General features: G+C 40.6%; 1 protein-coding gene across 12 annotated transcripts in view; it reads left to right on the forward strand.

The window, feature by feature from the left end:
* Nucleotides 1-26,562, forward strand: part of NFATC3 (nuclear factor of activated T cells 3) — a 154,878-nt gene that overhangs the window by 62,390 nt on the left and 65,926 nt on the right. For 8 of the 12 annotated variants that reach the window (XR_013411022.1, XR_013411019.1, XR_013411018.1 and 5 more), the window contains exon 4: nucleotides 21,878-22,077. Coding sequence is in view for 5 of the 12 variants with exons in the window: in XM_015126455.3 (XP_014981941.2) it covers nucleotides 21,878-22,077 (200 nt within the window). In the remaining 7 variants the exon portion in view is untranslated. The remainder of the gene's footprint in view (nucleotides 1-21,877; nucleotides 22,078-26,562) is intronic. The other 4 variants (XR_013411020.1, XM_077984312.1, XM_077984311.1 and 1 more) reach the window with 1 other exon arrangement.

The raw sequence follows: 26,562 nt of genomic DNA on the forward strand, positions 1-26,562 counted from the left end.
CTAATAACCCCCAATTCTCAGTGGTTTAAGACCAAAAAAAAAAAAAAAAGTTTATTTTGCATTTTCTTTCAAATTGTTACTCAGGAATCCAAGATATGTTCATCTTTTGATGCCATCTTTAATGCAAAGCTTCTACTGTCCCTGGGAAAGAAGAAGGTGTATGGAAAGCATTCAAGATATTTAACTACACTAACCTGGAAATTACTGTCAATTATCACCACTTACAATTTTTTGGCTAGAAGTAGTCACATGGCCCTACTTACATGCAGAAGTACTGGGAAAAGTAGTCCCTGGCTGGGCAGCCTTTCCTCAGCAAAACTCTGTATTCTGTAGTATAATATAGAACTCTATACTTAAATCTTTGGTGGTTAGCTTGCCTTCTATGCCACATGCTCCACACAGGAATAAATCATGGCTAAGTCACTAATATGGGCTCTAGAGCCAGATTGTTTCAGTTGAATCCTGGATTTTACTATATCCTTGGCCAAGTAACTTAACTTTTCTTTCTAGACCTTTTGTTTAGTCGTTCATTGCTTAATTTATTCACTTATCTATCCATTTACTCATTCAATGTGTATTTTTTGATTGCTCACTACATTATAGACAATATTGTAGGTGCTAGGGATGCAGAGATGAACAAGACAGACAAAACTCCTGTCCTCAAGGGCCTTTCTCACTTTATATACCGAGAGAGACAATGAGTAAGTAAATAAACAAACAAAACTTTAGAATATAGTAAGTGCTATATTGGAAATCAGTATGTGGTGTGGTAGAGGTTAATTGTGAAGAGTTTACCTTGGGATTTTTTTCTTTATAAAATGAGGATAATATATAATAATATAATCTACCTAAGAGCTGTTGTGAGGAGTAAATGAAACATTGTAAGGAACATGGCGTAGTACCTTGCACATTGTAAATGCTCAGTAAAAGTTAGCTAGTATTATTACTTAGGTTTCTTGGAACAGTTTGACCAACACTTCAACACTGATGAAGAGTATGTAGCAGAATAAGCTATCTACATGGGCATCCTAGAATTAAGCTAGGTTTGTTACTGACATTTTAAGGAGTTGTGAATTAATGGGCTAGTGATATGTGAAAATGGAAAGTAGAAGGGTACTTAAACATCAGTTATGATGATCTTCCTGTTATTCTGCAAAGGACAATTTCAAGAGAGCTAAGAAATTTCTGAAATACATATTTTTTGAAATTATGAAGGAATGCAAGCTGTGGTGCTGTTGGAAAATACCACCTACCTTGTAGCCAACTGACAAATTAACTGACAAAAAAAAAAAAAAAAAACCTTTTCTTTTCATCCAAATAAGTTATCTGATTCCTTATTATGGTCACCAAATAATACATTCAAAGCAGTTTGCTAATGTAGCTGGGGATTCACTGAGGGAAATCAGACATGTTGCCTACTCCCATGAATTTTATTGTCCATTGAGACTTGCAAATAAGATAGTACCAATAAAGTATGATAAACGTTTAATGGAGGAAATTCAGATCTTTGTGAGAGCAAGTAGAGACCTGAAATTTGACAGAGTTGAATCAGGTGCTTATTTTTTCTTTCCACAAGAAAGAAAAGAGATTTTTATTTTTAAATTATTATTATTATTATTATTTGAGACAGAGTCTCGCTGTGTCACCCAGGCTGGAGTACATGGTACAATCTTGGCTCACTGCAACCTCTGCCTCCCAGATTTAAGCGATTGTCATGCCTCAGCCTCCCAAGTAGTTGGGACTACAAGGCGCATGCCACCATGCCCAGCTAGTTTTTTTGTATTTTTAGTAGAGACAGGGTTTCACCATGTTGGTCCGGCTGGTCTCAGAACTCCTGGCCTCAGGTGATCCGCCCACGTTGGGATTATTGGCGTGAGCCACTGCGCCTGGCCAGAAAGGGGACTTCTTATTTGAGGATAGTGTCTAGCTAATTAATAAGCAGACATCTAGGGAAAAGGTAGATACTAAGGAGGGAAAAGTATTAAGTAGAGGGAAGGGTTTAGAGCTGCACTGTCCAAAAGTGGAATCCAGAAGCCACTAGCTACACGTGGCTATTTCAATTTAAATTAAGTGAAATTAAAAATTCAGTTATTCAGTTGCATTGACAACATTCCAAGGCTTAGTAGCCACATGTGGATACTGACTACATTTTCTTTTCAACAGATGATGCCAGAGCAACTGGATATCTATAGGTAAGAAAATAAGCCTTGACCTAAGCCTTATATCTTATAAAATTAATACAAAATGGTCATGGATGTGAAAAAAAAAATTGGATATAGAGTATTTTACCCAAAAGCCTATTGAAATTTAAAAAAAGGAGTATTTTAGTGACTGCAGAAAGTTATCTTGGACAGTGCTGGTTTAGAAGCCTATAAGACAGAGAGACTATAGTATATTAATGAGTTATTTGTGTATTTTTTTCAGTAGCTTTTGGGGTACAAGTGGTTTTTTGTTAAGTGGATGAATTGTGTAGTGGTGAAGTCTTGAGATTTCAGTGCACCTCTTACCCAAGTAGTGTACATTGTACCCAATATGTAGTTTTCTGTCCCTCACCCCCTCCTACCCTTTTCTGAGTCTACAATACCCATTATACCACTCTATGCTTTTGTGTACCCATAGCTTTGCTCCTACTTATAAGTGAAAACATACTGAATTTCCAATGCTATTTGGTTTTCCATTCCTGAATTACTTCACTTTGAATAATGGCCTTCAGCACCATCCAAGTTGCTGCAAAAGACATTATCTCATTCTTTTTGTGGCTGAGTAGTATTCCATGGTGTAGACATACCACATTTTCTTCATCTACTCAGTGGCTGATGGGCGTTTAGGTTGGTTCCATATCTTTGCAGTGGTTAATTGTGCTGTGAATGTATGTGTGCAGGTGTCTTTTTGATATAATGACTTCTTTTCCTTTGTATAGATACGCAGTACTGGGATTATCAGATTGAATGGTAGATCTGCTTTTAGTTTTTTGAGAAATCTCCATACCGTTTTCCATAATGGTTGTATTAATTTATAATTTACATTCCCACCAGCAGTGTACAAGTGTTCCCTTTTCATCACATCAATGCCAACTTCTATTGTTTTCTTGAGTTTTTAATAATGACCATTCTGGCTGGAGTAAGGTGGTATTTCGTTGTGGTTTTAATTTGCATTTACCTGGTTATTAGTGATGTTGAGCATTTTTTTATACGTTTATGGGCCATTTGTGTTTCTTCTTTTGAGAAGTGTCTGTTCATGTCATTTACCTACTTTTTGATGGGATTATTATTTTTTTTCCTGCTGATTTGAGTTCCTTGTAGATTCTGTTCTACAAGATTGAGTTCCTTGTATTAGTCCTTTGTTGGATGTATAGTTTGCTGATATTTTATCCCATTCTGTGACTTGTCTGTTGCAATGATTATTTCTTTTGCAGTGCAGAAGCTTTTTAGTTTAATTAGGCCCCATTTATTTATTTTTGGTTTTGTTACATTTGTTTTTGGGGTCTTAATCATAAATTCTTTGCCTAGGGTAATGTCCAGAAGTTTTTCCTAGGTTTTCCTCTAGAATTTTTATGGTTTCATGTCTTTTAAGTGTTTAATCCATCTTGAGTTGATTTTTATATGTGGTGAGAGATAGGGATCCAGTTTCATTCTTCTACATGTGGCTGTCCTGTTTTCCCAGCAGCATTTATTGAATAGGGTATCATTTTTTCAATTTATGTTTTTGTATGCTTTGTCAAAGATCAGTTGGTTATAAGTAGTTGGCTTTATTCCTAGGTTCTCTATTCTGTTCTATGAATCTGCATATCTACTTTTATACCAGTACCATGCTGTTTTGGTTACTATAGCCTTGTAATTTGAAGTCAGATAATGTGAGGCTTCCAGATTTGTTTTTTTTTTTTTTTTTTTTTTTTGCTTAGGATTGCTTTGGCTATGCAGACTCTTTTTTGGTTCCATATGAATTTTAGGACTTTTTTTTTCTAATTCTGTGAAAGATGATGTTGGTATTTTGATAGGAATTACATTGAATCTGTAGATTGCCTTGCGTACTGTGGTCATTTTCACAATACTGAGTCTTCCAGTCTGTGAGCATGGGATGTTTCCGTTTGTTTGTGTCATCTGTGATTTTTTTCAGCAGTGTTTGGTAGTTCTCCTTGTAAAGATCTTTCACCTACTTGTGTAAGTACACTCCTAGGTATCTTACTATTTTTGTTGTAGCTGTTGTAAAAGGGATTGAGTTCTTGATTTGATTATTAGCTTGGTTGTTGGTGGGGGTGTATAGCAGTGCTACCGATTTGTGTACATTGCTTTTGTAACCTGAGGCTACTGATTCATTTACCAAATCTAGGAGTCGGCCTGGCATGATGGCTCATGCCTGTAATCCCAACACTGAGAGGCAAGGCGGGCGGATCACATGAGGTCAGGAGGAGTTAAGAGACCAGCCTGGCCAACATGGTGAAACCCTGTCTCTACTAAAAATACAAAAATTAGCTGGGCGTGGTGGTGGGTGCCTGTAATCCCAGCTACTTGGGAGGCTGAGGCATGAGAATCACTTGAACTTGGAAGGCAGAGGTTGCAGTGAGCTGACATCATGCCACTGCACTTCAGCCTGGGTGACAGAATGAGACTTTGTCTCCAGGAAAGAAAAAAAAAAAAAAAATCTAGGAGTTTTTTGGGTAAGTCTTTAGGGTTTCCTAGGTATATGATCATATCTTTGGCATATAGAGATAGTTTGACTTCTTGTTTTCCAACTTAAATGCCCCTTATTTCTTTCTCTTGCCTGATTGTTCTGGCTAGGATTTCCTGTATTAATAAATCACAAGAAATATATAGTAGCTACATGAAGTGGCTTGCACCTGTAATCCCAGTACCTTGGGGGTGCCGAGGAGGCAGGATCACTTGAGGTCAGGAGTTGGAGACCAGCCTGAGCAATAGTGTGAGAACCTGTCTCTACCAAAAAATAAAAATAAACAATTTAACCAGGCGTGGTGGTACCCACCTGGAGTCTCAGCTATTTGGGAGGATTGTTTGAGCCCAGGAGGTTGAGGCTGCAGTGAGTTATGCACTGTAGCCTGGGAAACAGAGAAAGACCTTGCTTTAGGGGAAAAAAAAAAGCTATATAGTTATAAAATTTGATTTTATTTATCTAAAAAATGTTAGCATTGTAGGAATTACTTGAGATATGTTACTGTTTTTCAAAATGTGAAAATCAGTTGGAATTGTCAATTTTTAATTTAAAATAGGTAATAGTAACTCTATGTAACATACTGTTTATAGACAAAGATGAGTATTCTTCAAGAGGTTTTACATTGTCTTTTTAGTAATAGTGCTGGAGCAGTTGGACACTCATAAGGCAAAAGAATAAACCTTAACCCAAACTTCACATCTTTCACAAAAATTAATTCAAAATGGGTTGTGAATTTAGTTATAAAACATAGGTCAGGCGCGGTGGCTCACACCTGTGACCCTAGCATTCTGGGAGACTGAGGCGGACAGATGACCTGAGGTCAGGAATTCAAGGCCAACCTGGCCAACATAATGAAGCCCCATCTCTACTAAAAAATACAAAAATTAGCTGGGCATGGTGGTGCTCACCTCTAGACCCAGCTAGTCTGGAGGCTGAGACGGGAGAATTGCTTGAATCCGGGAGGTGGAGGCTGCAGTAAGTTGCTATCATGCCCCTGCACTCCATCCTGGGCAACAGAGTGAGATTCCATCTCAAAAAATAAAATAACGTAAAAAATAAAGCATAAAAGTATAAAACTTTTAGAAGAAACAGGAGATCTTTAAGATCTCAGGCTAAGCAAAGATGTCTAGGACATAATACCAAAAGCACCATACCTAAAAGAAAAAAATTGATAAATTGGATTTCATCAAAATTAAAAACTTTAACTCTGTGAAAGACACTATTAAAAGGATGAAAAGATAAGCTACAGACAGGGAGAAAACATGTGCAAAGCATATATCTGTCGAAGATATTGTATCTAGAATGTATAAAGAACTCTCAAAACTCAACAATAAAAAACAATTCAGTTAGAAAATATGCCAAAGACATGAACAGACATTTCACCAAAAAGGAGATAAGATGGCAAATAGGCATGTGAAAAGATGTCTCACATCACCAGCCATTAGGGAAATGCAAATTAAAACCACAATGAGTTATCATTACATACCTATTAGAACAGCTAAAATAAAAAATAGAATACTAAATGTTGTCAAGGATTCATAGAAACTGGATGCTTCATAAACTGCTAGTGAGAGTTAAAATGATACAGCCACTCTGAAATACAGTTTATTAGGTTCTTTAAAAACTAAGCTTCCCATATGCCCCTGAGCTCAAGTGATCTGCCCATCTTGCCCTCCTAAAGTGCTGGAATTACAGGCGTGAGCCACTGCCCCTAGCCTCAACCTTTTTTTTTTTTTTTTTTTTTTTTTTAATTTTTTAGATGGAGTCTCGCTCTGTCACCTAGCCTGGAGTACAGTGACTCCATCTCAGCTCACTGCAACCTCCACCTCCCGGGTTCAAGAGATTCTCCTGCCTCAATCTCATGAGTAGCTGGGATTACAGGTGCCCACCACCATGCCCAGCTAATTTTTGCATTTTTTTTTTTTTTTTGAGACGGAGTCTCGCTCTGTCGCCCAGACTGGAGTGCAGTGGCCGGATCTCAGCTCACTGCAAGCTCCCCCTCCTGGGTTTACGCCATTCTCCTGCCTCAGCCTCTGGAGTAGCTGGGACTACAGGCGCCCACCACCTCGCCCGGCTAGTTTTCTGTATTTTTTAGTAGAGACGGGGTTTCACTGTGTTAGCCAGGATGGTCTCGATCTCCTGACCTTGTGATCCGCCCGTCTCGGCCTCCCAAAGTGCTGGGATTACAGGCTTGAGCCACTGCGCCCGGCCAATTTTTGCATTTTTAATAGAAACGGGGTTTCACCTCGTTGACCAGGCTGGTCTGGAACTCTTGATCTCAGGTGATCCACCCGCCTCGGCCTCCCGAAGTGCTGGGATTACAGGCATGAGCCACCACACCTGACTGCCTCAACTTGATTTTTAAAAAATTTTTTGTAGAGATGGCAGTCTCATTTTGTTGCCCAGGCTGGTCTACAACTCCTAGCCTCAAGTGATCCTCCCACCTTGGCCTCCCTGCCCTGGGATCACAAGCTTGACCCACTGTGCCTGGCCTAACAACTTTTCTTTCTCTCTCTCTCTTCTTTTTTTTTTTTTTTTTTTGTGACAGGGTCTAGCTCTGCAGATTGCAGATCACTCAGGCTGGAGTGCAGTGATGCGATCTCAGCTCACTGCAACTTCAGACTCCCAGGCCCAAGCCGTTCTCACATCTCAGTCTTCCTAGTAGTTGGGACTACAGGTGTGCGCCACCATGCCCAGCTATTTTTTTGCTTTTTGTACAGATGGGGTTTCACCATCTTGTCCAGGCAGGCTGGTTTTGAACTCCTGAGCTCCAGCGATTCATCCACTTCAGCCTCCCAAAGAGCTGGGATTACAGGCGTGAGTCTCCACGCCCTGCCACACTTTATTTTTAATAGCCCAAGGTTAGAAACAAACTAAATACATGAATAAACTCTGGTTTATCCATACAACTTACTACCACTCTGCAATATAAAAGAATAAACTATTGATACATGCAGCAACTTGTACAGTTCTCCAGATAATTATGCTGAGTGGAAAAAAGTAAATATACTATATGATTCTATTTATATAATATTTTCAAAATGACAGAACTGTAGAGATGGAGAATAGATTGGTGCCAGGAAACAGGGTCAGGTTGAGGGGTGCAAATATGAAGGGGTGGCCCAAGAGAATTTCTTCATATCTTGACTGTGGTAGTAGTTACTTGAATCTATATATGGGATAAAATTGCATAAAACTATGCACACATACAAATGAATGCATGTAGAACAATGGCAACTGAATAAGATCTGTAGTCTAGTTAGCAGTATTATACCAGTGTCAATGTCCTGGTTTTCATATTGTACTAACTACAGTTCAATATTGTGGGTCTGGGTCTATGTACTGTATTATAGTTGGGGGAGGTTAGGTGCAGGATACATGGGGCTGTAGTATCGCTTGTCTGCTTGGGGCCAGAAGTCAGAAGTGTCTTAGATTTTGGATTTTTTCAAATTTTGGAATATTTCCAGAATACATACTGGTTGAGCATCCCTGATTCAAAAATTTGAATTCCAATATGTTCCAGTGAGCATTTACTTTTAATGTCATATCAGTGCTCAGAAAGTTTCAAATTTTGGAGCATTTTGGATTTTCAGATTAGGGATATTCAACCTGTAGTACATATATATACTATTTTTGCAACTTCCTATGAGTCTAATTATTTAAGAATAAAAGTTTTAGCCAGGTGTAGTGGTGTGATTCTGTAATCCCAGTTACTTGGGAGACTGAGGCAAGAGGATCAATACTTGAGCCCAGGAATTCAAGACCAGCCTGGGCAACATAGCAAGACCTTGTCTCCCAAAAGAAAAAAAAGTGGGGGGGTAAAAAGCTTATATATTGTACAGTGATAAATTTTATTAAGGTATACATATTTTTAATCTTATCCCAAATGTTACTGAAATTTGAAAAATGAAGTTTGTATTATTTTTTCATTTTTATGCATACTTTCGTTTTAAGCAATTTATATTATAGAAATTTAATTTTGTATTCTTTGTATTTCTACAATGTGTTGTCATGGGTCTAATATATTTAGAACCCATCCCCCCAACTAATTAGCAGAACTGATAATAGAACTGCTGTTATTGAAGTTGCTGTAGTCTGTCCTGTAGTGACCTTCAGGCTTTAACCCTCCAGCTTTAGTTAAATTAAGCAGGCACAGACCTTTGCTATGGAAACGATACAGAAGCATAACAAACAATTTGGCTTACTTTCTTCTGCGAAGCAGTGGGTGGACTGAAGAGAATATTGATACTGGTGAAAGTTTTTAGTGACTAGTGTTAACAGTAATAGTAATTTATTTATTGCCTACAACATAAATGCTTCTCTGGAAATCAGATGGGATAATAGTCTAATTAGTTTATTTGATCTTCCTTTAAAAATCTCTCAGAGAGAAAGGCATAGCCCTATTTTCCTTTTCCTTTTCCTTTTTTTTTTTTTTGAGATGGAGTCTCGCTGTGTTGCCCAGGCTAGAGCGCAGTGGCACGATCTCGGCTCACTGCCAGCTCCACCTTCCGGGTTCAGGCCATTCTCCTGCCTCAGCCTCCCAAGTACCTGGGACTACAGGCACCCGCCACCACGCCTGGCTAATTTTTTGTGTTTTTAGTAGAGACGGGGTTTCACCATGTTAGCCAGGATGGTTTCGATCTCCTGACCTTGTGATCCACCCGCCTCGGCCTCCCAAAGTGCTGGGATTACAGGTGCGAGACACCATGCCCAGCCGGCATAGCCCTATTTTTCCTATGTTACGGTATTATATATACATCTGGAGCAGATGTTGGTCAAAATATGTGTTATGAAATATATTCCCTTTGAAATCTTATATGTGCGAATACCTTCCTCCAACATCAGTTTATTTTATCAAAGTATAAAAAGCAAGTGGCTTATGACTTTGCCAAGCTGTTATACATGTCAGCCATCTAATATGACTAGGATTCTTTGGTATAGAGTACTTGCTGGTATGTTATTTGATATTTGGATGACTTAATAAGTAATAGCAAAATTTTTTATTTGTGTTCTCTATTTTAGATTTAACTACCTTATTTTGACCAGCTACTTGAATGCCTGTAATCTTTTGTTTTGTTTTTTCTTTTTCTGTATAAAAGCAAATTTCCTGTAACTCTTTGAAAAATAACGTATTGGCTAACTTCATGAGTTATTTTGCTTCACCAAATTGTACTCTGTTATTCTAAAATTTATTCTTTCAACAATGATTGAATGTGTGTAGTGTGCTAGGCGCTCTGCTAGGCTCTGGAGATAACAAGATAGATACTGTCCTCTTCACAGTACTCACAGGCAAGTGGTAAAGTTGTTGCTGTTTATTTCTCCACTAGATGAACAGTTGGTCATGTAGAATAATGTGTTAAATTTATGATTAAATATGAAAGAGCAACAGGTATTCCAAAAAGGAATGACTAATCACTTAATAGCCATGAATTTGAGGAAGTTGCCTGATCATTGTTAGCTTCAGGTTCTTTAACTGTGAACTAAAAAAAAAAAAAGACATATAGTCCACAGGAGTTTTAGGATGCAATGAACTATAACCACTCTCTACCTTCATTTTTTTATCTCTGGGTATAAATCTGGATGAATCTAATGTGGCATTATTATTTACCCCATCTGCCTCCACATAAACCCAAAGAGTAATGGCTGAAATTTGTTTTTGCACAGATACACATAAAATATATGCTCAAACTTTTCCAATTTCTTTTTAGTTATTGATTATTTAGGATTTATTTATTTATTTAGAGATGGAGTTTCGCTCTTGTTGCCCAGGCTGGAGTGCAATGGCGCGATCTTGGCTTACCACAATCTCTGCCTCCCGGGTTCAAGCAGTTCTCCTGCCTCAGCCTTCCGGAGTAGCTGGGATTACAGGCATTTGCCACCATGCCTGGCTAATTTTGTATTTTTAGTAGAAACGGGGTTTCTCCATGTTGGTCAGGCTGGTCTCGAACTCCTGACCTCAGGTGATCCACCGGTCTTGGCCTCCCAAAGTGCTGGGATTACAGGCGTCAGCCATCACACCTGGCCTAGGCTTTATTTTTGTTATTGTGATCCTGTTGGCATTTTATAGTTTTATGGAATAGTTTCCATTAATTAAAGCTTTGAAATTTATTAATTTTACACTAAAATTTGTAAAAAAAATCACAAATTAGAATACTAATAGATTTCTTGACTACATAAAAATTAAAATATTTACAGAAAATGGAAACATAAATGTAATAAATTGAACACGTTTACTTTCACTAAACATAAGACAACTGTAGCTTAAGCCTGCTGGCAGGTGAGAAAAAACCAATAAGCAGCACAAGTCATTTTGCATCTAAGAGCTCTGGAAGGGTTCAGGAATTTGAGATACTGAGTATCTCTGAAAGTGGGATGTGAGGTGAGACTGAAAACAAGAAGATTGGATAAAAAGTCTATAAAAACCGGGCGCCGTGGCTCACGCCTATAATCCCAGCCCTTTGGGAGGCCGAGACGGGCAGATCACGAGGTTAGGAGATCGAGACCATCCTGGCTAACACTGTGAAACCCCGTCTCTACTAAAAATACAAAAAATGAGCCGGGCATGGTGGCGGGCGCCTGTAGTCCCAGCTACTCAGGAGGCTGAGGCAGGAGAATGACATGAACCTGGGAGGCGGAGCTTGCAGTGAGCCGAGATTGTGCCACTGCACTCCAGCCAGGGCAACAGAGCAAAACTCCGTCTCAAAAAAAAAAAAAAAGTTTATAAAAGAAGGAGCTAAGCCTGGGCGCGGTGGTTCACACACCTGTAATCCTAGCACCTTAGGAGGCTGAGGCGGGTGGATCACGTCAGGGTGGGAGTTTGGGACCACCTGGCCAACATGGTGAAACCCTGTCTCTACTAAAAATACAAAAAGTTAGCTGGGTGTGGTGGCTCATGCTTGTAGTTCCAGCTACTCAGGAGGCTGAGGTAGGAGAATTGCTTGAACCTGGGAGGTGGAGGTTGGAGCGCCACTGCACTCCAGCCTGGGCAGCAGAGCGAGACTCTGTCTCAAAAAGAAAAAAAAAATTAAGTTGAATTTAAAAAGGAGTTAAATTTCCCAGATGTTTCTTACTTGTGTGTTACAGCCTAGTGATAATGCCTGTCTTACCCTGAGAGAATCTGGTGATTCTATAGAATGAAGTGGAGGTTCTAGATTCTAGAAGAGCTAAAGGCAAGGCTTAATGATCTGTTCTTAAAATGGGGGAGGGGTGGGTGGAAGGGAAGGCATAATGGTATAATGGAAGTCTGCATACTGAATTGCGAGACCTCTGACCATTTTCTTAGTTCCTACAATGCTTGCAATAGGTTTATTATGCTCTCTAGGCAGAAGACTGCAGGATGTGTTTTAGGCAAACTCACTGGTCCAGTAGAAAAGACCTGTAGATTGTAAGAAATAAACTTTACTTTTAACATGTTTAAGTTACTGTTACTTTGGATTTTTGTTTATGCAGCCAAACTTAATCCTAATATAGAAGGCAATTATTAATTGTAACCAAATAAGTTATATGAAAAAGGAAATATAATTAAAATACACTGCATGGCTGAGCTGCAAGTAACACATATACAGTTATAATGCAAACATTGAAAGTTCAAAAGATAATATATTTAACCTTGAAAAACATTAGGAAATAGCAGTATTAACATGTTCCTTAGAAATATAGAAGTAAGTTCCAAAAGAAACGGAGAAAAGGCTTACAAATGGTTGCCTTTTGAGGAGCAGAAATTGATCCAGAATCGGTGATAAATGGAAAACAAAACCCATATTTATAACTTGTAAGGCAGACAAAGGGTTAATATGCTTAGTATATATAAAGGGCTTATAAAATTAATAATACTAAAATCAAAACAGAAAATGAGCAAATCATATAAACAGTCACAAAGGGGAAAAGTCTGTGTAGACTATTACCACTTCTCTGTTCTTTGCTTTTTTGATAGGTTAAAAATGGTTTTCTTATTTATTTGATATCTAATAAGCTTGAGCATTTTTCCATTTATTTATTAGCTATTTTTTCCTGCTTTATATGCTCTACTTTTATCCTTTGAGAAGGGTAGTTGGAATTATCATTTGTCATCTTCCTTGAATGTGGAATTGTTTCTGCAGTATGAATTATAATAAAGAATCTTGCCTCTTGCAAAACATTGTTATAAACCTTTGGTGGTTATATCCTGAGGTCTTTGTGCCTCTTGGGTTACAAGTCTTCTAGACCAGTGGTTCTCAACTCTTATCAGACCCAGCCCGACTCTCAAAAAAAGCCCCACATCCATTTTGTAATGCTACTTTATTAACATGAAATGGAAATTTAGAGATAATACAGTTAGGCCAGGCACAGTGGCTCATGCCTGTAATAGCATTTTGGAAGGCCAAGGTAGGAAGATTGCTTGAAACCAAGAGTTTAAGACTAGCCAGGACAACCTAGCGAGACTTCTGTATCTACAACAACAACAAAAAATAAGCCAGGTTTGGAGGCACACTCCTGAAGTCCTAGCTACTCTAGAGACTGAAGTGGAAGGATCCTTTGAGCCCAGAAGCTCAGGTTTGTGTTGAGCTATGATTGTGCCATTGCACTCTAGCTTAGGTGACATAGCAAGACCCTGAATCCCAAAAAAAAAAGTGATATAATTGACTACATGTATAATTTTAAGAATATCAGTTGTAATGCAATACTATTAAGAGGAAAAAATATATAAACTACATTATAGTTGATATGGTTTGGCTATGTCTCCACCCAAAATCTCATCTTGAATTGTAATCCGCATAATTCCCACGTGTCAAGGGAGAGACCAGATGGGGGTAATTGAATCATGGCGGTGGTTTCCCCTTACTGTTCTCTTGATAGTAAGTTCTCATGAGATCTGATGGCTTTATAAGTGTTTGGTAGTTTTTCCTGTATTCATTCTCCCTCCTGCCACCTTGTGAAGAAGGTGCCTTGGTTCCCCTTTACCTTCCACCATGACTGTAAGTTTCCTGAGGTCCCCCTAGCCATGGGGGACTTTGAGTCAATTTAACCTCTTTCCTTTATAAATTACCCAGTCTTGGGCAGTTTCTTATAGCAGTATGAGAATGGACTAATACAGTAGTTTAAAAGCATGACTGTGCATTGTGGCTCACACCTGTAATCACAGCTACTTGGGTGGCTGCGGCAGGAGGACGTTTGAGTCCAGGAGTTCGAGACCAGCTTGAGCAAAGTAGTGGGCCCCCATCTAAAAAAAAAAAAAAAAGTTTCAAAGTGAAAAGGCTTGATAATGACTATAGAAGACACAGTGAAGTAGTTGGACACTTACACCTGCTTGATAATGACTAGAAGACACAGTGAAGTAGTTAGACACTTACACCTGCACTATCAGTGTGAATGTTGCCAGGTACAAAGGCAGGCGTTTGATCATCACCCTAAATTCCCTGAGTGGCATTACTGAAAATGACATGATTTTCTGAAATGATGAGCTCTTTTCCTGGTAAGTTGTACTCATGAAAAATTCATGTATGTTAAAACTGCGTCATTTGGGGGTATTAATATATAGTAAGGAGTTCTAAGTTTATAAACATTTTACTTATACATGAATGTCTGATGGGATATTCTCAAGTTCTGTGAGATGTAGACTATTCACTTTGAAGAACTGTAGTTATCCCATGTATTGAGTGAAATTTGAATCTCTGGCCCTCTCTCCTTAAGTACCTATAGTGCACCCCACTTATGTTGGCAACTAAACACATCTTCACAACATTTAAAAAATGCCTCTGCTCTACCACCACCTTCCCCTGCAGAGGGTGATACTGTCCAAGTTAAGAAATACCATTCTAGGCTGGGCACAGTGGCTCACGCCTATCATCCCAGCACTTTGGGAGACCGAGGCGGGTGGATCACCAGAGGCCAGGAGTTTGAGACCAGCCTAGCCAACATGGTGAAACCCCGTCTCTACTAAAAATACAAAAATTAGCTGGGTGTGATGGCAGGTACCTGTAATCCCAGCTACTTGGAAGGCTGAGGCAGGAGAATCACTTGAACCTGGGAGGCAGAGGTTCCAGTGAGCCTAGATTGCGCTGCTGCACTGTAGCCTGACAGACAAAGTGAGTGAGGCTCTGTTTCAAAAAAAAAGAAAAAAAAAAAAGTTAGGGCACAGTGACTCATGCCTATAATCCCAGCACTTTGAGAGGCCGAGGTGGACGGATCACTTGAGGTCAGGAGTTCAAGACCAGCCTGGCCAACATGGTGAAACACCATCTCTACTAAAAATACCCCCCCCAAAAAAAAAAAAATTAGCTGGGCATGGTGGTGTGTGCCTGCAGTCCCAGCTATTAGGAAGGCTGAGGCAGGAGAATCACTTGAACCGGGGAAGCGAATATTGCAGTGAGTCGAGATCATGCCACCGCACTCCAGCCTGGGCAACAGAGTGAGACTGTCTCAAAAAAAAAAAAAAAAAAAGTACCATTCTACTGGATGTTAAAGCTTTTGCTAGGAAGAAAAAGAAATACCATTCTAAACCAGGGGTTGTCAAAATATGGCTTTTATAGGCCAAAATGGGCCCTACACCTGGTGTTTTGTTTTTAAAGAGAAAGAACCTTGCTCTCGCCCAGGCTGGAGTGTAGTGGTGCAATCATAGCTCACTGCAGCCTTGAACTGGCCTCAGAGGCAGGAATGATCCTCCTGCCTCAGTCTTTCAGGTGGCTGGGACTACAGGTACATGCCTTCACATTGGCTCTACCTGTTTTTGTATAGCTTGTGATCTAGGAGTGGTTTTTATACATTTTTACATGGTTGGAGAAAAAAAAATCAAAAGAATACTATTTTGTTATTTGAAAATTATGTGGAATTCCACACTAAGCATCCATAACTATTGTTTTTCATTTATGTATTGACTGGTTACTTTTGTGTTACAATGACAGAGTAAGGCAGAGAACATAAGTGGCACTCTCATCACTTCACACTACTGCTCAGGGCAGTACAAATCACAGTGATGCAGTTAAAACTCAGTAGTGTTTCAAGTGCCACATATATTGCTACATTGGGACTTTAAAAAAATAATAATCAGCCGGGCATGGTGGCTCACACCTGTAATCCCAGCACTTTGGGAGGCCGAGGCGGGCGGATCACGAGGTCAGGAGATCAAGACCATCCGGGCTAACACAGTGAAACCCCATCTCTACTAAAAATGCAAAAAATTAGCCGGGCGTGGCAGCGGGCGCCTGTAATCCCAGCTACTTGGGAGGCTGAGGCAGGAGAATGGCGTGAACCCAGAGGCGGAGCTTGCAGTGAGCCGAGATCGCGCCACTGCACTCCAGCCTGGGCGACTGAGCGAGATTACGTCTCAAAAAAAAAAAAATAATAATAATAATAATAATCAGTACATACTCATCATGTCAAGAAAAAGAAAGCAGATATCGAATGTCATTATTTTGAGGCACAGTGGACTGTGTGTTATCTTGTTATCAAATTAGATAGCAGGCTGGGTGCAGTGGCTCACGCCTGTAATCTCAGCACTTTGGGAGACTGAGGCAGGTGGATCACCTGAGGCCAGGAGTTCAAGACCAGCATGACCAACAAGGTGAAACCCCATCTCTATTAAAAATACAAAAATTTAGCTGGGCATGGTGGCGCACACCTGTACTCGCAGCTACTTGGGAGGCTGAGTCAGGAGAATTGCTTGAACCCAGGAGGGGTTGCAGTGAGCCTGGGTGGCACCATTGTACTCCAGGCTGGGTGACAGAGTGAGACTCCATCCCCTCCCCCCCCCAAAAAAAAAGGTTAGATAGCAAAGCATTGTATTTATTGTGCCATAGCATTATAGCTGGGCTAAAAGCATGTACATCTTATGTAACCTCATATTTCCATATAGATGTCTCACTGTTACCTTGACTACAGTGTGACCAGCATTGACATCATTTTTTTCCAAAATCAGTGACTTCTTCACATTAGTATTTTTTTAAGAGACAATGTCTCACACTCTGTCACCCAACCTGGAGTTTAGTGGCATAATCATAGCTCACTGTAACCTTGAACTCTGGGATCAGGCAACCCTCCCACCTTAGCTTTCCAAAGTAGCTAGGACTACAGGAGTACACCACCATGCTCAGCTAGTGTGTGTGTGTGTGTGTGTGTGTGTGTGTGTGGAGAGGGGGGTCTCATTGTGTTGCTGGTCTTGAACTCCTGGCCTCAAGCAGTTCCTCCTGCCTCAGCCTCCCAAAGTGTTGAGATTACTGGTGTGAGCCATGATGGCCAGGCCTATACTTTGTTTGCTAGTGATACCATCATTCTCCTGGGTACTGAAGCTCAGAACTTCTGACTTATTTGATCCCTCTTTTATTCTATGTATAGTTAGTTACGAAAATCTCTTTAGGGCCTTCTAGGAAAGATTTATTGCATTCATCCCTTTCCATTTCTATTTTCTATTTATGATCCTGCCTCCACCCTAGTTTAAACTTTCAGCACACATGATTTTAGTGCTTCAGCTCTCTCAACTTGTTTCCATGATTTCATCCTTTCTTTTTCATAGAGCCTTAATTGATTTTTATCATATGCTTACCTGAAGCTCCTGAAAGGGCAGGAATTTATTCTTAATATAGGATGTAGGCAAGCGCAAGATAAGGAGACAGATACGATATTTTAAATATTGTAGTCTCCTCTGAGGGAACTGACCTTTATGTATTTGAATCAAGTCAAGTAGCATGAAGATCAGAGGGAATGATATTTCAGAGGGATAAAATATTTAGTGTGAAAGCCCTGACAGTAGGAATGAGCTTGAGTGGTTCATGCAATAAGGCCAGTAAGGCTAGAGCAGACTGTGGAAGGGAGGGAGTAGGCAAAGGTAAGGCCAACAATTTAGCCAGGGCCTTAATCACCTTATGCTGTGTAAACCATCATAGGGAATTTGAATTAGTTCTAAATGTGAAGGGAAGCCATTAGAGAGTTCTGAGCAGGGGAGTCAAAGTTATCCAATTCATGTTAACAAGTTTATTCTGACTCTTGGATAGAGAATGGGCTATAGGGCAACAAGAGGGAAGACAGAGCAGTTATAAGGCTATTGCAATAGTCCAGCTTTAATTGCTTCTTTATAAATGTTACAGCACTGAAAAATATCCTGGGTAAAATTATATTACCCAATAATAGGCAAAAGTCTTAATGTCTTCTTCTGGGTACAGGGAGGATAACCAATAAATTATGAAGTTGCCTGGCTACAAATTCCACTGTAAAGCCAAGACTGGGCAAGTGGAGGGGAATAAAACTCACCTGTAAGACTCCACCAAATACAAGAAGGCTACCATCCCAAGGAGGAGGAGGCATGGCAGGAGAACTGAGACCCCCTCTCTTCATAGTTTTACCTGCTGAAGGCAGAAACCCTTAGGCACTTAGGCTCTCATTTACAAAGACTGGAGTATTATCAGGAGAGCTGAAAGAAATCTCTCCAAGCCAATCTCAAAAGACCCAAGATCTAGTAACAAAGCTGAAGAGATACCCTGAGGCTCAGAAACAAAGAGCAAGACTGAAGAGCATAGAGAAATCCTCATAGATTAAAAAATCAGCAGCCAGGTGGTAAATCAGAGGAAGGTCTTCCAACAGTTTCAAGGATCGGAGACTTGGTTGTGAAGCATAGGTAGATCTCTGGTTGTGAAGCATAGGTAGACCTCTGGAATCTTGCCAGCTCTCAGATTCCGTGCCAGGCAAAAGAGAGAGACATTCCACCCGCCAGGCCTTTGAAGCCAGTGCTATACTGAATCAGACTATTCCTTCAGTTAAAGTCCAGACACAGTTTTAAGAACTGTGACCTTACAAAAGAAATAGCATGCCCCTTTCTGGAGGTAAATATTTTCTGCTTGAGTCTCTAGACTTTTTTATACTAAAGGTCCATTAAAACAATAAACAACCACACACACACACACACACACACACACACGAAAATGTGGCCCACATTAAAGAGAGAAAACACTCAATGGTAGCAGACTGAGAGAAGGCTTAGATTAGATATTGGAAAGAGACTTTGGAATTACTATAATAGAACTCCTAAATTACCTTGAGGAAAAGGTGGGCTCTGTATACATGAAGAGATGGAAGAATTTCAGTAGGGCAGGGACAGTTTTTTTTTTTTTTAGTCAAATGGATTGGCTGGGCGTGGTGGCTCACGCCTGTAATCCCAGCACTTTGGGAGGCTGAGGCAGGTGGATTGCCTGAGGTCAGGAGTTTGAGACCAGCCTGGCCAACATGGTGAAACTGCGTCTCTACTAAAAATATAAGAATTAGCTGGGTGTGGTGGCAGGCACATGTAATCCCAGCTTCTTGGGAGGCTGAGGCAGGATAATTGCTTGAACCCGGGAGGTGGAGGTTGCAGTGAGCCAAGATCGTGTCACTGCACTCCAGCCTTTGGGACAAGAGCGAGACTTCGTCTCAAAAACAACAACAAACAAATGGATAATGATGGGGACAAAGATGCAAGAGAAGAAAACTGCAAACCAATATCCTTCATGAATATACATGCAACAGTCTTCAACAAAAGGCTCAGCAACCAAATCCAGCAGCACACTACAAAAGATTATACACCATGATCAAGTGGGATCTGTCCCAGGAAAGCAAGAGTGGTTCAACATATGAAAATTAATCTATGTAATATACCACATAGTAGAATGAAGGGAAAAACCATGTGGTCATCTCAGTTGATAGAGAAAAAAACCTTTGACAAAATTCAGCAGCCTTTCATGATTTAAAAAAAAGCAAAACAGCCAGACGCAGTGGCTCATGAGTGCCTGTAATCCCAAGCACTTTGGGAGGCCAAGGCGGGCGGATCACCTGAGGTCAGGAGTTCAATATTGGCCTGGCCAACATGGTGAAACTCCCTCTCTACTAAAAATACAAAAATTAGCTGGGCATGGTGGCGGGCTCCTGTAATCCCAGCTACTCAGGAGGCTGAGGCAGGAAAATTGCTTGAACCCAGGAGGTGGAGGTTGCAGTGAGCCGAGATCGCACCACTGTACTCCAGCCTGGGTGACACAGCGAGACTCCGTCTCAAAAAAAAAAAAAAAAAAAAGGCAAAACAAAACAGCAAACTGGGAATAGAGGGGAATCTTGAAAAACCCACAGCTTGGCCGGGCGCGGTGGCTCAAGCCTGTAATCCCAGCACTTTGGGAGGCCGAGACGGGCGGATCACAAGGTCAGGAGATCGAGACCATCCTGGCGAACACGGTGAAACCCCGTCTCTACTAAAAATACATAAAAAACTAGCTGGGCGAGGTGGCGGGCGCCTGTAGTCCCAGCTACTCGGGAGGCTGAGGCAGGAGAATGGAGTAAACCCGGGAGGTGGAGCTTGCAGTGAGCTGAGATCCGGCCACTGCACTCCAGCCTGGGCTACAGAGCGAGACTCCGTCTCAAAAAAAAAAAAAAAAAAAAAAAAAGAAAAACCCACAGCTAACATCATACTTAATGGTTAAAGACTGAAAGGTTTCCCTCTAACGTCAGGAACAAGACAAGGATGCTTGCTTTCACTACTGCGATTCAGCTTTATGCTATAAGTCCTAGCCAGAGCAATTAGGCAATAAAAAAGAAGAAAAAAAGACATAGAAAACAAAGGCACAGACACATTCTCTCTCTCTCTCTCTCTCTCTGTCTCTATCTGCCTCTGTCTCTCTCTCTCCCCCCTTTCTCTCCCCCTCTCTCCCCGCCTCTCTCTCTCCCTCTGTCTCTCTCCTTCTCTCCCTCTCTGTCTGTCTGTCTGTCTCTCCCCTGAAGATTGTTGAAATTGTTTGCTTAAGTAGGCATTTAACTTGGTTGGAGTCAGCCTGGAAAACTTGTCTCCCTGAAGTTGGTGGCAGCTCAAAATCTCATTTCAGTTTTAGCCTTAGCTAGGCTGCTTGGGGTCTGTCCTGTTTGATCATGTTTCAGAAGTCAGCCAAAGAAAGGTTTGGGCAGAGTTTCTATGTGTAGCTTGGAGCTCCCTGCCTCTGACTCCTTTCTGGGGTTTCCTTATCACTTTCCAGAGGCTTTGGGCTGTAGGTTTGGTGTTTTCTGTTTTTTGTTTTGTTTTGTTTTGTTTTGTTTTGTGTGTGTGTGTGTCTTTTTTTTTTGAGACGGAGTCTTGCTCTGTCACCCAGGCTATAGTGCAGTGGTTCAATCTCGGCTCACGGCAACCTCCACCTTCCGGGTTCGCAATTCTCCTGCCTCAGCCTCCCGAGTAGCTGGGACTACAGGTGCATGCCACCATGCCTGGCTAATTTTTTGTATTTTTAGTAGAGACAGGGTTTCACTGTGTTAGGATGGTCTTGATCTCCTGACCTCGTGATCCACCCGCCTCGGCCTCCCAAAGTGCTGAGATTACAGGTGTGAGCCACCGCGCCCGGCCACGGGCTATAGGTTTTTTATGGGAGTTTTAGCTGGTCTGTAAGGCATGGACTATGGCTTTTTCTCAGGTTAAAAGCCATAAAAACAGGAAACATGCCCTTTGTAATAACACATATGTTATAACGTGTATATTTCAACTCGCCTCCAGTATCTGCTTGTTTTTGGTTGCTCTCCATCAGGTCATTTTTTATGTTTTTTCCAGTTTATAGTTGTTATCTGCAGGAAGATGGGTCAAGTCGGTGCTACTCAGCCATCCATGTCTCCCTAAGTGCTATTTGTATACATCTTCAAGTTCTATTTCTTTTAATTGCCTGCTTTCTTGTGATCACTGTTTTTGCCTCCAGCAGCTCTCCCATGTCAGTCTAACATAGTTAACCTTAGCAGTAGTGAAGGATACCAAGGAAAGTCAGTTAGCCCAGGCCTGTTAAGTCAGTTGAAATTGTAAGTTTATAATATATACAATAGGGGTTTTCAGACTCTTTCTACTAAAACAAAGTGCCTCTGATTTAACAGTCTGTTAGAGGACCTTCCCATATACCCAAATCTTTAGGTCCAGTCTGAATGGTTAATGTTGCCCAGAGTGTAGAATCAGTATTTCTTTTGTGTTTTCTACAGCAGAGTCAGAAAGCTTTGTACAATTTTGGTCTATCTAGATATTTATCTTAAAAAAAAAAACAAAACCCACATCCCTTTATGTAACATATACAATGTTTTATTTCTTAAAGAAATTTGGAGGGCTGCTCACTGGTTACTTTTGGTTGTATTTTTTGAAATAATATTTTGTGTATCAATAGTATATGACAGAGATATAATAGACTTACTATTGTTGGCTTATTGTAAAATGCAAATGGATAATGAATTGTGCTTTTCTATGTTTATTCTTCCTGATTAGCTCCTGGGCTATAACGAAAAGCCGATAAATCTACAAATGTTTATTGGGACAGCAGATGATCGATATTTACGACCTCATGCATTTTACCAGGTGCATCGAATCACTGGGAAGACAGTCGCTACTGCAAGCCAAGAGATAATAATTGCCAGTACAAAAGTTCTGGAAATTCCACTTCTTCCTGAAAACAATATGTCAGCCAGGTATTTTGAAATATATCTAAAATGTGTAGTTCTTTTTTTCTCTATACTTTCAGAAAAAAAGTAAATATATTTTTGAATATAAATATAAAATATTGTTCTAATGGTATTACGTAAATAATGTACATTTAGTACATTTTCTGAGAGTGGTAGCATATTTCCAGAAGGAAAATTCAATTCAGTAAGTGTTTCTATACTGTATACTACCAGGCAAGCCATTATCCTAGGTAAGAGAGATATAAATACTGTATCTGGATTTTCATCAAATGGCCCACAGTCTATCTAATAGGGTAGACAATAAATAATTATGATACAATTACGATTTTTTTATTTCTTTAAGGAAAACTTTTGACTTTACCTCCAGGCATCCCACTTGACCCATTTCCAAATAAGATAAGGTGGCCAACTTCTGAAAGAGAATGCAATAGAGTTTTGTACCGAAGGATCAGTTAGGATTATATATAGTTGCCTCTAATAGAAACCTGATATGCAGTGGCTTGAACAGTTAGAGGTTTAGTGTTTTATCACATAAAAGAAATATACAGGTAGACATTTTAGGGCTAGCACAGTAGCTGCGTAAGTCATTAGGGCCCCAAGCAAGTTTTTTCTTCTCTGACATCTTTAGCATGTGGTTTCCATCCTAAAGATTGTCTTACGATCTAAAATGGCTGCTGGAGCTCTAGCCATGACATCCTTATTACCAGAAGGGATAATAAAGAGAAAGGTGTGGAGGAAGGGTAAAAGGGAACTTCCATTGGAGTTGAATCCTCTTTTAAGAGCCTTTCCCTAAAACCTACTTAACAACTCTACATCTCATTGATCATGCTTATATGTAAGGAACACATAGTTATGTTTACCAGAACACATTGTCACCTCAAATAATTTAGGGAGGCCAAACACCATGGCTCATGCCTGTAATCCCAGTACTTCAGGAGGCCGAGGCAGGCGAATCACCTGAGCTCAGGAGTTTGAGACTAGCCTGAGCAACATGGCGAAACCCTGTCTCTACTAAAATTACAAAAATTAACCGGGTGCAGTGGTGCCTGTCTGTAGTCCTAGCTGCTTGGGAGTCTGAAGTGGGAGAATCGCTTGCCCGGGAGGCAGAGGTTGCCATTAGCCGAGATAGTGCCACTACACTGCAGCCTAGGCAAGAGTGAGATCCTGTCTTTAAAAACAAAAAACAAACAAAACAATGTAGGGGCCTGTTACTAAGGAAGAAGTAAAGAAGGATATTGAGTAGGCACCTATCAATGGGTAGTAGGCACAACCAGGCATGGGAAACTTAGATTTTTATTACAGAAATTGTTTTCAAACTACACTACAGACTTTTTTTTTTTTTTTTTTGAGACGGAGTCTCGCTCTGTTGCCCATGCTGGAGTGCAGTGGCATGATCTTGGCTCACTGCAAGCTCTGCCTCCTGGGTTGATGCCATTCTCCTGCCCCAGCCTCCCGAGCAGCTGAGACTACAGGCGCCCACCACCACGCCTGGCTAATTTTTTTGTATTTTCAGTAGAGATGGGGTTTCACCGTGTTAGCCAGGATGGTCTCGATCTCCTGACCTCGTGATCTGCCCATCTTGGCCTCCCAAAGTGCTGAGATTACAGGCGTGAGCCACCGCACCTGGCCCACAGACCTTTCTTAAGGTGAGAATAACATCCATCCCAGGCTACTGCAAGAACGGTACTCAAGAACCCAACCCAGCAAATCATTGCAAAGGGGCTGTGACGGAGTTTTTTCATGGCAAAGGCAGACAGCTAAGCTGATAATCTCTACTCTTAATTTTTTTTTTCTTTTTTTGAGACGGAGTCTCGCTCTGTCGCCCAGGCTGGAGTGCAGTGGCCGGATCTCAGCTCACTGCAAGCTCCGCCTCCCGGGTTTACGCCATTCTCCTGCCTCAGCCTCCTGAGTAGCTGAGACTACAGGCGCCCGCCACCTCGCCCGGCTAGTTTTTTTTTTGTAGTTTTAGTAGAGACGGGGTTTCACTGTGTTAGCCAGGATGGTCTCGATCTCCTGAGCTCGTGATCCACCCATCTCGGCCTCCCAAAGTGCTGGGATTACAGGCTTGAGCCACCGCGCCCGGCCTTTTTTTTTTTTTAAAGACAGTCTCAGTCTGTTGCGCAGGCTGGAGTACAGTGGCACCATCTTGGCTCACTACAACCTCTGCCTCCCAGGCTCAGGTGATTCTCGTGCTTCAGCCACCCAAGTAGCTGAGATTACACACTGTGCGCCACCACTCCTGGCTAATTTTTGTATTTTTAGTAGAGACAGGGTTTTGCCATGTTGACCAGGCTGGTCTCGAACTCCTGGCCTCAAACAGTCCACCTGCTTTAGCCTCCCAAAGTGCTGGGAATGTAGATGTGAGCCACTGCACCGGCCTTAAACATTTGTGTTCTATAATGTAGAAAGAACTTTGGAATCTCAGCCTGTATTTATTCAGATACTCGAGCAAAACTTTTTCTTGAGAAAAATATTGACACCAGGCATCCTATTGGACACATTTTCAAATAAGGTAAGGTGCCCAACCTCTGAATGAGAATGCAGGTAGCCTTCTTCCCTTTTGTTCTGGCATCTTACTTTTTTATATAGCATCAGAAGCATGTGATATGTGATTAGTCAGTTGTAGAGGGACATTTAAAAATCACCTTTGAACTATCTTTTTCCAAAAACTCAAGAAATTGATCCCTAGACGATAGTTTGCAGGCCATGTTTGCGTTCATTCCTCTGGATATTCAAAGCACGATATTCGAATCAAGTTAAATAGAAAAATTACGAGTTTATTCTGTTTCTTGACTTAAGGGACAGTATGAGAAATAGCCATAAACATACTTCATAATCTGAAAAACCACTATTAAAGACAGTTTCTCTTAGGTTGGTCACTATTGCGTGCATGTGTGCATGTACACACACACACACAGTCCTTTCAACTTAAAGGAAAAATGTTAGTGTTTCCTGATGGCGTGGTAGATTTTGCTTTACCATACAACAAGCGGCCTATAACAACTTTATCACATTTACTTTTAGCCTTGGCTTCCAGGAACTTCATAGTCAAGCTTATTTATAGTAATTATAGTAATTTCTTCAACTCTAGACTTGGATTTACTTCCTATTGTGTTTTAAAATTTTTTCTATTTATTTTTTCTTGGCTTTATTTGTATCTATATTGTACAATGCCTCATATCCTTTCTGAAAATAGTATATAAACCAATAAATAGAAAAGAGTACATTAATTTCTATGAAAAATTATCAAGAAATTGGGAAAGGCTCATATCCCAAATAATGTGAAAGAATTGGAGCAGTAGGATCTAAATTTACCTGTCTCCTCCATCATCTTCCATTTACTAGCATGTGGAACAAGGGTAATAGTCATAATTTATGTCCCTTCCTCAGCCAGATCTGGCATATACTGTCTGTGTGTATTAGACCAGAAAGGACCAGGCTGCAGAAATACCACTTGACTAGTAACATACAGCTAGTCCTCCCCCTGCAACCCTACCACACACGTACCTGAAACTTCTTGACCATTCAGTCTGCTCTGTACTGGTAGATTGTGGAACAGGAGTTCTGTAGGACCTAAGCATTATGTATATTGGAGAGAGGATTAAATAAGGGGAAACTAGGATGTTACTAAACCTAAGAAACCTTTTTTAGGTCCTGTAGGTAACAGGGTAGCTAATGATGAATGAGCCTATTTACTCAGTAGCTAATTGTTAGGATAGACTAGTATCCTAGTAGCTTGTTGAATGTAACTATATTATTCAGTACAGTGGTTAAATATAATAATAGTTTCAGATAATGGTGGGTTTAAAATTCCCAGGTGACAGATAAGACCATGGTTCAAAATAATTTATGCATAAGTGAGCCTTAAGTATGTATTAAGTGTCTTTACTGTTCTTTTAAGGCAATAAGGTGTGGAAAAATTGGTAGATATTCCCTTGGTTTTGCCTACTAAGCCACAGGCTTGGTTATTTCAAGCCTAATCTCTTTTTTAAGACCATTACACTAACCCATAAGCCTACCGTACAAGATGCTTTAAATATAGGATGCCAGTATTTATTGCCTTAGCTATTTGCAGCTCCTCTGTTTTTTAACATTGGATTAATATCAATGTAGCAGTGCTACACCTTGATTTAAAATGGCTTGATGGCTCACGCCTGTAATCCCAGCACTTTGGGAGGCTGAGGTGGGCGGATCACAAGGTCAGAAGATCGAGACCATCCCGGACAACATGGTGAAACCCGTCTCTACTGAAAAGACAAAAAAATTAGCTGGGCATGGTGGTGCGTGGCTGTAATCCCAGCTACTTGGGAGGCTGAGGCAGGAGAATCCCTTGAACCTGGGAGGTGGAGGTTGCAGTGAGCCGAGATGGCACCACTGCACTCCAGCCTGGCAACAGAGCAAGACTCTGTCTCAAAACATAAATACATACTTTAAATAAATAAATAAATGTAGTTTTAAAGATAATTTAGGCCGGGCGCGGTGGCTCAAGCC

The sequence above is a fragment of the Macaca mulatta genome, chromosome 20, assembly GCF_049350105.2.
Source record: "Macaca mulatta isolate MMU2019108-1 chromosome 20, T2T-MMU8v2.0, whole genome shotgun sequence".
Taxonomy (NCBI): Eukaryota; Metazoa; Chordata; class Mammalia; order Primates; family Cercopithecidae; genus Macaca; species Macaca mulatta.